At 40.1% G+C, this 13,943-nt stretch overlaps 1 protein-coding gene across 1 annotated transcript in view; it reads left to right on the forward strand.

Moving 5' to 3' along the window:
• Positions 1-13,498, forward strand: part of Stam2 (signal transducing adaptor molecule 2) — a 48,174-nt gene extending 34,676 nt beyond the window's left edge. Inside the window, exons 11-14 of the mRNA XM_028769167.1 lie at positions 1,176-1,230; positions 4,781-4,931; positions 7,970-8,136; positions 10,754-13,498. Of these exons, the coding sequence (XP_028625000.1) occupies positions 1,176-1,230; positions 4,781-4,931; positions 7,970-8,136; positions 10,754-10,982 (602 nt within the window). The 3' untranslated portion in view covers positions 10,983-13,498. The remainder of the gene's footprint in view (positions 1-1,175; positions 1,231-4,780; positions 4,932-7,969; positions 8,137-10,753) is intronic.
• The last annotated feature ends 445 nt before the right edge of the window (positions 13,499-13,943 follow it).

The raw sequence follows: 13,943 nt of genomic DNA on the forward strand, positions 1-13,943 counted from the left end.
CGCCTTTAATCCCAACACTCTGGAGGCAGAAACAGGCAGATCTTAGAACGAGTTCCAGTACAGTCAGGGCTAAACAGAGAAACCCTGTCTTGAAAATAAACAAAAAACAAAACAAAAGTCACATCATATTAAATCAAATCAAAGTGTAAAAGTTTATTTTTGTTTAACTGTCTTCTGACTGCGTGTCATTTAGTCTCTAAGACTTTAAAGCAAAAACAGGTGTTTTGTGTTTTATGAATCCTTCTTGGGTTTCTTACCAAACAACAGCCAGCAACCAACCAGCGAAACAAGCAAAAAAATCCTGGTACTTTGGGCTTCTGGGCATAGGGGGATTATACATGTAATTCCTACATGACGAAGTCTAAGGCAGAGGGATTGCCATGAGTTCAAGACCAGTCTAGACTAGCCTGTCAGAAAAGCTACAAAACCAAACAGTGCCCTTTGTAAAAAAGTACAGTGAGTAGATAAAGCTTAGTTTTTTTTTTTTTTAATAGAAGGAAGCTTGGTTATGAATATGGAGCATTCCTCTATTATATTTGTTTTTACATTTGGAAATTATATGGAGGTGCTTGCATTTTTATTAGTGTGTGTGCATTCACACACACTCGTGAATGTGCATGGTGTATGTGTGGGTGAGCATGCCATACGCATATGTGCAAGCCAGAGGATATGTTTGTGGAACTGGCTCTCTGTTCCACATGAATGTCCCTAGGATCAAACTCAGGTCACCAGGCTTGTACTGCAAGCTCCTTCATCTGCTTAGCCATCTTATCAGCCCTGCGTTGTAAAAGCTCTTACGTAAATGAAAAGTATTGCTATTTAATGTTTGTGCATGCGTGTACATACTTTATACCTATGAAGCAGGTTCGCTTTACTTAGCTGAGAGTTCTGTAGAAACTCTTCAGACTTTGGGATAACTGTCACAGCCTGTAAACTTGGCTAATGACTCCAGGATCATGATGAAATTTTTATTCTAATGTTGACCTTGCCTCTGGTTTGTGATAGTAATTTATGATGGTAAGGTACTATAAATAGATTTTTTTATCATCTCTTTTCTGGCATAAGCTTATTTCTCTGTATTTTTAATGATGATGCATATTCTCTTGTTTAAAGATTGTTGAAACTGACTTAAGCACTATTAAGTTTCTGTATTTATAATTATTTCTGTATTACAGATATTTGCCAACAAATGGGTCCAATGATAGATGAAAAACTTGAAGAGATTGATAGGTGAGGAGGCCTTTACTTGTTTTGAGCAGGTTTACAGCTGGTGAAAGTGCTCATGGGATTGAGTATCTACTGCAATTACTGTTCAGTTGCCAGACTCTCAGTTGCCAGACTCTCAAAGCTGGTTTCTGGTGATGCTCTTTGTTTTGGGAACATTATTTTCATCAGTGGCAGTAATGTGGTATGCATAGAGCCGTGGACCCCTGCACTTTATCACACCAGTCACTTTGTTTGGGGGCTGGAATTGAGTACTAAAGAGTGAAGTGAATTAAGGACAACATGAAAATGGGCGTTTTAGGTGAGCATTGACTTGTGACAGACCCAGGAGTGACATCTGTGAATACAGCAAGTGAGATATCCCTTATTTGGGGAGCTAAATGCGATGCAGCGACTTCCCCTGTCTTCTCTCATGTCTCTGTGTTCCTGTTCCCTTCCTGTTCCCTCGTCTCCCTGGGGTTGCTGCTCTGAGAACAGACATCAGCACTGCTGGTAGACAGGGATGTTCCCAGCTCTCTGAATTTGGGAGGAGAAGCTTGAGCGGTTAAGTCCAAGGGGAAGGAATTACTCTCTGTTCTCCTCCCTTTCCAGCCCCTAGAGGTTGAACTGCTCTACAAATCATACATGAAGAAAAGAATTAGGTTGTTTAATTTTCTAATATATCTTTTTAAAAGCTATGAATGGCAAACAGTGATTCATTCAGGGAAAATGGTTTGTTCCATTATGTATTTTAACATTTTTACTTTATGTGTGTAAGTGTTTGCCTTCATGTATGTCTGAGCACCATGTATGTACCTGGTGCCTACAGAGGCCAGAAGAGGCCATCCGATCCCTGGAACTGGAGTTACAGGTGGTTGTGAGCTGGGGATCAAGCCTAGGTCCTGAGAACTGCAGCCAGTGCTCCTAACCAGTGAACCAGCTCTCCACTCCTCCATAGCATATTTTTTACAAATCCTTTGTGTTTTTACAAAACTGAAATAATCAGTGGTAGATTGACCATAGTTTTAGAGAAAGTATCATACACCTACTTATACATCTGCTACTAATGATTAGTGAGTAATCAGAATGGGAAAGTTGAGGCAAAAAATGACTAGTTTGCCATACATGTGGCTAGCAGTATCAGTACACATTTTCCTGGGCCTAAAAAATATTCTTTACCCAAACCATTTGAAGTGCATACTAACTGGGCAGTGGTGGTGCACGCCTTTAATCCCAGCAGTTGGGAGGCAGAGGCAGGTGGATTTCTGAGTTCGAGGCCAACTTGGTCTACAGAGTGAGTTCCAGGATAGCCAGGGCTCCACAGAGAAACCCTATCTTGAAAAACCAAAAAAAAAAAAAAAAAAAAAAAAAAGAAGAGAGAAAGAAATAGTGAAGTGCATACTAAATCAAATCTGGGGAGCTGTACAATGACCAGATGTTGTGGTATTCAACAGAATGCTATTTATGACCATAAAAATGCAGCTAGCTAAAATGCCTTTCAGTGTGAAATTGGTTTTCAAAATTAAACATTCTGTATCTTACAGTAGAAATCATTGCTGTTGAAAACTACTTGCTGATCTGGAATGGTGTCATGCATATAGTGGAAGATATGACAACATAACATCACTTTTATTAAATAAGAATTTTACTAAAGAAATATATCTAAAGGAATTAAAACTCAGAGTACCCATTTCTGTTGTCAGTTCACGTTGAATGAAAACTGGCTGTCCAGCAGTGAGTAGGTTAGCTGATGTCAGTGTTTCATAGCAGAGGGTACATATGCAACTTCTAGCTGGACAGTGCTTTATCGTCTCATGGATTGTTTGCTCCTGTGACAAATTCAAAGATAAATATAAATCATTTTTCCTTGAATAAATCAGCAGCAGTTTGCTATTCCGATGGGGTCCAGGAATGAGAGTAAAACTGTCTTGTTAGAAAATTAAATTGTACATTCACTTTGTCATCACAAAGCATGAGATTTCATACTGCTACCGTGTCCTGACTATTCCAGACGGTTGTAATCCGACTTTCTACCGCACCAGGTTGGCCTTTTCGCTCTAGCTCTGTGTATTCTGATTGTCCTTAGTCGTTTTCACCTTGCCTGTCCTCCTTTCCTCAGGACCAGCTTGAGTCCTGGTCTCTCCAGCTCAGGTTAACCTCTAAGTTCTGTGTTCTTTCCCCATTTCATAAAAGCTTGCTCTTGGTTATGTGTAACTTCATTTGCTGGTTTTTCTTTTGTGCTCTTGACCTTGTCTTTCAAGGAAAAGAAACTCCACTGTCCTTACTTGTTCTAGTATAGTCCTGAGTGTAATTCTGTAAAAGCTTGCCTTTACCTTGGATTATCGAATCGCGAAAGATAGTTTTGTTTTTTTTTTTTTAAAGATTTATTTATTTTATTTATGAGTACACTGTAGCTGTCTTCAGACACACCAGAAGAGGGCATCAAATCTCATTACAGATGGTTGTGAGCCACCATGTGGTTGCTGGGATTTGAACTCAGGACCTCTGGAAGAGCAGTCAGTGCTCTTAACCGCTGAGCCATCTCTCCAGCCCTCGAAAGATAGTTTTATGCATGACGCTCATGGCCTTCTACTATTGTGTCAGTGTTTCATCAGTACACTGGGTTATATAGACCAGATTCGTACAGTTAATATGCACACTTATTTTCTGTAGATTTGGGTGCTTTGCAGCAGATAGATACTTCTGAAGATAGAGGTTGCCTGCCTGTGATTATTGCAGAGAAGGAACAGCACCTGTTAGTTTGCTCAGATAACATGTTACTAAAGGAGAGACGGCCATTTGTGTGGTGGGCCGTTTCTTCTGCTTCTCACCTCTCTTTGTACACACTGAATCCCATCCAGTATACACTTGTAGATGTCTTAGGCCACACAAAAAGTAGCCATTTAATTTATACAAATTCAATGGCTATACGTGGTCATTCATTACTCCCAGGGGAGTAGGCAGAATTTTATTAATCAGAAGGATTTCACTGTGTGGGTTCCTGGGTGAATATGGAAATGCTTACCCTAAGCCACTAAGTGAATAGAGAACAGTGGAGACTAGCTTGTGTATATATTGGTTTTACATGTGTTTTCTTGATAATATTTTTTTAAAAAATTTACTTGGTGGTCCTCTGGTGGATCTGATAAGATGTGTATGTCTTTTTTCCCATCATGCTCCTATTTAAGTCACAGTATACTTCTCAAGGGCTCTGGGTCTCTATCTACATACTGTGTTAGTCGGATTTATAATTAAGGCAGAGCCTTCTACTGAAACATAGGCTATTTTTCTTTGTAATTAAATTTTTGACATAATCTATAATGTATTAAGCTAAATTCTAGCACCCAAATTATGAATTGATTGCAATTTATGAGGTGTATTTGACTTTTCCGTAATTATTAGGAAGACATACCAGCCTGTTGACAGAACTCAACAGTTTCTCCTCTCAGTTTTCTTTTGTGAATGTCCTTTCATTGCATATGAAAAGAGCCTCTTGATGTAGGAATAGAAATGTACTAACCGGTCATCATGTAAACGGTCATGGCGTTACTATGAAAACACTTGTCTTGTACATCAGGAGGCATTCAGAACTGTCTGAGTTGAATGTAAAGGTGCTGGAAGCTCTGGACCTGTACAACAAATTGGTGAACGAAGCGCCTGTGTACTCAGTCTATTCAAAGCTGCATCCGGCACATTACCCATCCACAGCGGCTGGGGTCCCAGTGCAGGTGAGCGCTGCTTTTCAGAAAGTATTCAGGTTTTTTTTTTTTTTTTTAAATAAAATGTTTAAGAGCATTATATTAAAGATCTGTTGCCCACAAGTAAAAAATTATAAAACTAGGGCTGGAAAGATGTGAAGAGATGGCTTAGCCATTAAAGATTAGGCTCACAACAACAACAACAACAAAGTACAAAACTGGGAACTGTGTCTACTTTCCTTCACTGTGACAAAGTACTTGAGAAAAGTCAACTAAAAGGAAGTTTATTTGGCTAGCCTAGTGATTTCAGATGTCTCAGTTCATAGGCAGCTGGCTCCCTTGTCGTCGCCCCAAAGGGCAGTGTGGTAGAGTACAGGTGCTCCATCCTCCTGGCGGCTGGGAAGCAGTGCAGTGTAGGTCTGGGACAAAGTCAACCTTCCAAAGCCTCCAGTGACTGGTTCTCTCCAGGAAGTCCTCACCTTCTTTCAGCATGTTCAACCATGGACTCACTAACAAATGGGTTGATTCATTGGTAAAGTTAGCTCTTAAATACCAAGTTGTTAAAATCCAGACTTCCCAGCATCCAAGCCTCTGGTGTATGGAGCTGGCAGGGGTGGGGGGGTCTTCATATACAGACACTGAACTTTGATGGTGTCAGGAAGTACTATCTAAACAGTGTTAGCCATAAAGATTAGATATGCTATTTCACAGACACATTCCAGTTCATTTTTAACACATTGAAAAGACTGTTTCTGGCTCTTTATATGCCTTTGTAAGCAAGCTAAGTATGGGGTATAAATCTTTTTTGTAGATGTAAGTCCTGTATTATCAAGTATGGATTGTGTGTGTGTGTGTGTGTGTGTGTGTGTGTGTAATATGTATATAATATATCTGTATGAGAGTGTCAGATCCCCTGGAAAGGAGTTGCATACAATTGGTGAGCTGCTATGTGGGTGCTGGGAATTGAACCTGGGTCCTCTGAAAGAACAGCCAGTGCTCTTAACCTTTGAGCCATCTGTCCAGCCCCAAGTGTGGATCCTTTTATGTAGAGCCTGCTGTGAAAATCCTCTAGGTACTATTTAACAAGAAATCGGATATTCTTTAAAAACCTTTCAAATATGTCTTAGGTGATTATTTAAAGATTAGTTAATGAGCTTCTTTTATCCTCAGAGCATGCTTTACATTTTCTTAGATTCACGACTTGAAAGTCTGTGTGACGAAGCTTTGCTCAGGGCTGTGAGATGCAGTTGCCAGAAGCTGCCCATTGGCAGCATCGCTTCCCAGTTCTTCCTATGCCTCCAGCTGACATGAGAATACTTCAGTTTTTCAGTATCCCCATTCTGAAGCACTTTTCAAATTTTGGTCAATTAAATTTAAATTAAGTGTGGATGAGCAAAATTCATGTAATCTATGAAAGCTGGCATGCAATGGAGTGTGTGAAGGAGACACCAAGGAGAACAACTAGAATGTGGGTGCATAAATTAGATGATGTAACACAATGTAATTGCTAAGTATTTTTTTTAAATGGTTACTGTGGTAACTGTCACACCAGAGAAGGAGAAGCATTTATCAAATATGCCATGCTCTGAACTTTTTGAAGATTACATATGAGCTTAGAAAGGATTTCTGGGTTAAAAAAAAAGATTCCTGAAGTTTATTCACCATTACTTCTGTTTTTAAAAAGATGTTTGTTGCTGCTGTGAAATTGGAATAAATTAGAAATGTCTGCTCCACTGTACAGAGAACCGTATATCTGCTTCATGTCTGTAAAGGGAGGTCGCTCCTGTGCTAGGTCTCTGGGCTGCAGATTGTACAGCTGATCTTTTCTCCTTCTTTAGGCTTTCTAACATTTACTGTTTTTACACAGCCTCTTAATACATTAACTCATGTGTGAGTTTGCTTGAAATGTTTGAAGTTTCAAAAATTCCTATTCTGTTTTGAAAAACATATATACTAAGAGTGGATGGGTTATGTATGAGAAGGACACTTACAAGTGGTGAGCCCCAGAAGCCGGTTCCTACGTCTCAGCCTTTTGGCAGTGGATTGCCAGTCATTGCTAAAGAGGATATCATTGCATTTAATGTAGTTTATTTGGCATTCCTATTATACTAGATTTTAATGTAATCTTTGCTTTAAATAAAACTTGGGCAATGATTAGTACTGTAATGTATTTATTAAACATATGGATTGCTTTTTGAATGCTGTTGTGAGTAGGCCAGTAGACTCTGTCCTTACAGGGCTGTTAACTGTGAAAATTACATAGGTTTACATAAGAATCCAGTGACTTTTTGCAGTTTCCTAAGAATGCCCTTTGTCTTATTTCATAGCTCCTTCTCATCTCTTCTGAAGGCAGGCGTCTTAGTCATTGCTGTGAAGAGACACATGACCACGGCAACTCTTATAAAGGCAAACGTTTAATTGGGGTTGCCTTACAGGTTCACAGGTTTAGTCTGTTGTCATGGCAGGCATGGCTGGAGAAGGAGCCAAGAGTTTGATATCTGGATCACCAGGCAACAGACACACACACACACACACACACACACACACACACACACACACACACATATGTACGTCCTGGTTTGAGCATCTGAAACCTCAAAACCCACCCCCCAGTGACACAATTCCCCAGCAAGACCACACCTACCAGTGCCATCCCACAGGCAGAGAGGTACTCTGTTTCAGCCTTCTCTCCAATGTGGGGGAGTTAGAGTAGTCATTCTCATGGTGATCTGGAGTAATCATGGGTTTCCCTGCAAGGGAAGGTTCTATGGTACAGTGTATGTTAATAGGCACTCTTGATAGATTCCAACGTTCTACTTAAAAATACAGCTCCCACTTTTTTCTTCAAAACTCCTGGAAAATCAAAGAACAATTAAACACATTGCAAAAGTTCATTGATTAGATATCATAAATTGGAGACTCTCCACTTTTTGTTCCAGTGTGGAAAGATCAGTAGAATCAGATTGTACCCTGAATAGTTAAACATTTTATTTCTTTTATGTCTTAAAGTTTTAGGTATGCTTAGTTAAATCATTGAGACAGCAAAGTTTTTTCTCTTTGATTAATAGACATATCCAGTCCAGTCACATGGTGGAAACTACCTGGGTCATGGCATTCACCAAGTAAATGTTGCCCAGACCTATAACCTAGGACCTGATCCTATTGGCTCGCTGAGATCTCTGCCTCCAAATATGAACTCAGTAACAGCACATACTGTCCAACCTCCATATTTAAGGTAAGTTTTGGAGAGCTGTGTTAATTTTCCTTAGTTTTAGAACAAGAACTTACATACTCTTCTCTTTACAGTAACATTTCCAATATTTACTTTTGTTGTTGCTTGCTTGTTTATTTCAGACAGGGTTTCTCTACATACACCTATCTGTCCTAGAATTCACTGTGTAGACCAGACTGGCTTTGAACTCTTAAGAGGTCAATCCCCTCTGCCTCCTGAGTCCTGGAATCAAAGGTGTGTGCTGCTGTGCCAGCTCTCCCGTTCTTATTCTTAAGTGGAGTTGCTGAAGTGGCCATTGCTGCTCTCACTGGGTAGAATGGTGCTGCTTTAAATAATACCTTGATAGCTGCTAAGATTTAAACTCACAGTTAAGACCCTAGGCAAAAATCTTTATCTTGTAATGGCCTTCATAGGGATTGATGCCATGGTATTCTTAGTACCTTGCTGTGGTAAGTTAGCCTAATGAAGCAGTGCTAGGGGGGCCACTTACCTGTATGTACTCCTAAATATTCAAAAAAAAAAAAGTTACTGCTTTCACCTGTAAAAGGAAGTAAGATTGGGCAATGGAATTTGGTTTATTATTTCTATACCAGCATTCTCTGAAAATCATATTTTAAATCTTCCTATCTATTTATTTTGTGACAGAAAATATATATTCGGTGTTATTTGTAGTTGCTCTCTAAGGTCCGTTTTCATCAAAGTCCATGAGTAGGCATAAAAACTACCTGAAAAGTAAGTGAACCTGTATCTCTGGGTTACACTATGGTTTTGTTATTCTGAGTACCAGTAGGTATTTTGGAGAAAGACCTGGTACATCATCAACATTAATCCTCTACTGTAAGCAACATATTTGGTGTGATTTAGAATTAAATATGTTTTAAATATATTTATGTCATAGTAGAAATAGGAGAAAAGCAAAATCCTTCTGTTTGGTATGGTTTGTTTCCCTCTTGAGTGTGAGTGAATCAGTCTGTCTGTGTTGTCAATCCCATAGCATTCTGTGCAGGGGTCTAATGTAGAGATGTGTGGTCAGTCCCAAAGCACTCCATGCAGGGGTCTGATGCAGAGATGTGTGGTCAGTCCCAAAACACTCTGCAAGGGTCTGATGCAGACCACACTGTTCTGTTTTTGAGTATGCTAAGCTCTTGTCACAGGGAAGCTTGCGGGTGTGATGGCATGGGGTGCATCTTGAGCAGGCCCCTGCTTTCTCAGTAGCTGCCACAGGAGTCACAGGCAAGTGCAGTTTGCATCCTCAGTGCTTTCAGAACTTTGAGTGAGAGGTTTTGGAGAAAGCTAGTTAAATAAGCCTTCTAATCTTACCTGCTGTTGCTTTGTGAACATTCCTTTCCCTTAGCTTATTATTGAAAGTCTATTATAATGTACAAGAGATTACAAGATATCATCTCATTGTAACTATAACTACTGCATGGAACCCCGAGGCTTAAATAAAAAATGTAAAATCTTAAGTACTTTCAATGAAGAGGCACACAGATTCCTGTGAGTGCAAAGCCTGTCTGGTCTACATAGTACTATAAAGTAAGACTCTGCCCTTAAAGACAGACAGACAGACAGACCGACAGGCAGACAAGCAGACAGGCAGGCAGGCAGGCAGGCAGCCATTGCTCACTGTCGTCTCAGGTAGAAGGAACAGTTTCCTTGTTGTCAGATTTCTTTCTCCTACTTGGAGCTAGGCCTTTCTCCACTGTAGCTCTTTGCCCTTCCTCGATGTGCTTGTATGGAATCCTTACCCTCCTCACCCATCTCCTCAGCTTGTCTCAGGTGCTTCTCTGGCCACTTTTGTGACCTTGTGCCTGCCACTGTTTACTCCCTCTCCTTTCTTTTTTCTTTAATTTTGTGTATTGTATAGTGGTGTTTCTGTGGGTACCTTTACCTGCTAGTTTGCTGCCCATATGGGCATGTATGACAACTAGAAGTCAGGATGTCTTCTTCAGTCTCAGTCTGGACCTTATGTATGCCTGATGCCTTCGAGGCCAAAATAGGGTCTGAGATCCACTGGAAATAGTTACAGATGGTTGTGAACTGCCGTGTGGGTGCTGGGAATCAAGCTTGCTCTTCTGGAAGAGCAGCCCGTGCTCTTAGCTGCTGAGCAGTCTACCTCCACCCACCTAGCTTTTGCCGTCTAGTCTCTCACTTATCTGAAATACTTATCTGTCTGGCTAGACTGGTCAGACAAAAAGCCTGAGTCTGTCTCCCTCCTTGGGGTTCGCTAGAGATCCAGGTTTACTCTTTGTGCTTTCACAATGAACACTGTCTTCACACCCTGAGTCAGCTTTCCTGTCCTGGCCTTCTGGTAGACATAAAATAATTATGCCAGGCAGGGGTGATACATGCCTTTATCTCAATACTCAAAAGGCAGAGGCAGGCAGATCTTAGTGAGTTCAAGGCCAGCATGGTCTACAGAGTGAATTCTAGGACAGTTGGGGCTACACAGAGAAATACTGTCTTAAAAAACCTACCAACCAACCAACAAGCTAAATTACTAATATGATGGCTACGTAAGCTGGAAACAAAAATGGAAAAGGCCTGTTTGTCATGGTGATCTGTTGCTGCAACTTGGGCAAAAGTAAATGTGATTTTCTTTGTGAAACTTTACTTGCAGCACTGGACAGGACACTGTTTCCAATCCTCCTTACATGAGCCAGAGCTCTCGTCTTCAGGCGGCTGCTGGCACAGCTGCGTACACACAGCCCATGGGGATGTCTGCAGAGCTGTCTTCTTTCCAGCACACAGCATCCAGTTTGCCTCAGCTGGCTGGCTTTCCAGTGGCAGTTCCTGCACCTCCAGCTGCACAGCCGCAAGCAAGTTACCACCAGCAGCCACTCCTTTAAAGACATTGGGACCTGCTGTCTTCATGGGTGTGCCACTTAACCCAGGGGATTCTAATCTGAATTATTAAATTTCCCCTCTCAGTCAAAAAGAACCATAAATAAATAAAGCACAAAACCCTACCTTACCCTGAAGGCCATAAAAGGGTTGTTTTTCCAGTCCACTTCACTTGAAAAGCTGGTCTGTTGGTCAAAGGCAGCTTGGATGTTCTGAGTTAGTCTGGCTGTTCTTTCTGGGTCCTCATTCAGTAGCCTTATGACACTACATGGTATGACATTTTCTCTTTAAAGAAACCGCTGTTTTCTCTAAGATGTGATTTTGAGGAGCACTGAAGACCTTTAAACGTTTTTGTCTGCACTTCTCTCCCCTCTCTCCCGAATTTCCCACACCCTGTTATTTTAAAAGGCGAACATCTTCTAGTGCAAGCCTTTAGCTTGCCAGCGTATTTCCTGTTGGCTCCTTAAATTACAGTTGTGTTTGCAGTACTGTCAGGTTTGCTCTCAGTGTAATGTTGAGTAGTAATTAGCATATACTTGTCTATAGAAGAAGCAAGAACAATTTGGAAGGTAAAAAAATATTTTCTTTTATTAACAGTGAAAACCATGTAAATGCAAATATTGCAAAGTAGTTAGCCAGTTCTCTGACAGCTGAGAGCCAAGGAATGCCCCACGAGATGTTAGTCTTCCCTAGGAAGGGCATTCTCTCATGCTAGTGTCCCTGGTATTTAGAATTGTTTTCTAGGGACTTTGGCAGATGTCTAGTGAAGGTGCTGTCCTTTGGATTTCCTGCCTGCCACATCTGCAGACACTGCACTTTCTTCTTAGAGATTCTCAGTGAATCTGAGCCAGGAGACACTCCCCATACTCTGATGTGATAGAAACCATCATGGGTGTCAAGTATAAGGTGGGCGTTAACTTCTTACAGAAGTGATTGACACTCCATTGGAAAGCTGTCATAGTGCCAGGCTTTCACGTGTCATTGTGAAGGAATTGTGCATCCCCTCAGAAGTCATTCTGAGCCTTTGCAGAAACAGCAGGCAGCGGTTTGGTGGACAGGAGGCTGACAGGATGAGGTCAGGCTGCTTCTCTGAAGCTCATGCTTTAAATTAGTTCATAGTACAAGTTCCCACGTACCGTGAGGATTGGTGGTAAACCCATTGGGATTTCCTCTTAAGACTGCACAGTACTTTATAGTATCAACTTTTTACACAACACAAACTAGAAAACAGATGCACGTGTTTCAGATCCATGATATTTACACTGGAAAATGTTCTAAACTTAATTTTTAAACATTTTTACATGAATGCACTTCTATATATTTTTTAAGCCCTTAATCTTTATTAAAAAATCCATTGGGAGACAATTTGGAAATTTTGTCATTTATCTATTTACAGATACTTGGTTATAAGTACTTTATTTTTTCAAAGAAACTTTATTCTAGAACCTACTACTGCATAAAATAGCCAGCACAGAAGAGAGAGTAGGCAGTCCCTGTAAGCCTGTATCTTGTGAATATCTGGTTTTCAGGTGCAGGACTCTGGAAGGTGTTTGCAGTCCTGAGTCCTCATGTTCTGTTACTCGTGTAGCCTTTTCCTTTCAGCTGAGCTCACTGACGTACTTACAAGGATGGACTGCAACACAGGACCTTCCTGTTTCGAGAACAACCTTCTGCTCTTTAAAGATTGAATAAATGTAAAAGTCCAGAGCTGCTCTTGATGATGTTTGTGTAGATGAACATGTCTTCCCTTCCTTTCCAAAGTGTGTTTAATAAGCTCATGCTAGTGTTTGTGCATTTCATGTTCAGTTTTTGTCTAAATTATAAAAGCTTTATTTAGTCAGTGTAAATACTGCGTACTCATTAAGTGGGGACCAGCCAGTAAAGCTCAACTGTTTTGGAATAATAAAACATGCCACATGACCTGCATATAAATAGTGTATATTGGTGTCTGTGAAGTTTAATATATGCAGAAATTTTTTCCTCCTACATTTTATTTTTTCCACTCATAAGTTTGTGTTGCAGAGTTATTGTTAGCCTAAAATGATATTAAATCTGTATTGATCTGATTTCAGTATTAATACAAAATGTAAAGATATATATTTTTCCCATGATCCTATTGAACCTGTACTTATTTTAAGATGTTTGTATCTATTTATTTTCTGCCAAAGGATAGTCTACCTTCAGATTTCTACATTGGGTTCATATTTAATGTTTTCTAACAAAAATTTTTAAATTAATTTCATTTTTCATATAAATCTTGAAATTCCTAAAAATATATAGAATTTTATAGTATAAAACATTTCCTTGGGTGTTATGTGGAAGATGTTCGAAAAGTCAACAGGCAGCCAGTGTTGTCTTTTTATTTGGTAATTTGCTTACAAAGTTACCTACCCATTATCTTTTTTGCTTAGCATTTAAATTTGTATTTCCATTATGCTATTTCAAGTACTTGATATTTGACTAATGATTGTATTGTACACTGATGATGATAATAAAGTTTCATCCACAGTTTGGAAACTAATTGTAAATGTGGCTGGTCTAGGGATGTATAACTCAGCGATAGAGTTTGTTCTTTACCGCCCCCAACACTGCATAACGGGGGAAGATGACCTTAGGGATCAATCTTTCTGTCTTTTAAAGAAGTTTCATGTGTTTCAGGTGTATAAGTGTTTTGTCTGCATGCATGCCTATGCACCACATGAATGCCTGGTTCACTCAGGCCAGAAGAGGGAATCACATCCCCTGGGACTAGAGTTAGGGTAGGTTGTGGGCCACCTGTGTACTGGAAGCTGAGCCACCTCTCCACCTCTGGAATCTCTTGCAAAGCTTTTCTTAGTGAAAGACAAAGTCTAAGGCTTCTGTCTACTCCTGGGTCAGGCTTTGTTGAATTGTTGCATTAGTGTAACACCAGTGTTGTTCTTAAGGCTAATACATTATAAATGACACAGCGCCAACTTAATGGTTCT

This window comes from Grammomys surdaster, unplaced genomic scaffold (genome assembly GCF_004785775.1).
Source record: "Grammomys surdaster isolate TR1022 unplaced genomic scaffold, NIH_TR_1.0 191, whole genome shotgun sequence".
NCBI lineage: Eukaryota > Metazoa > Chordata > Mammalia > Rodentia > Muridae > Grammomys > Grammomys surdaster.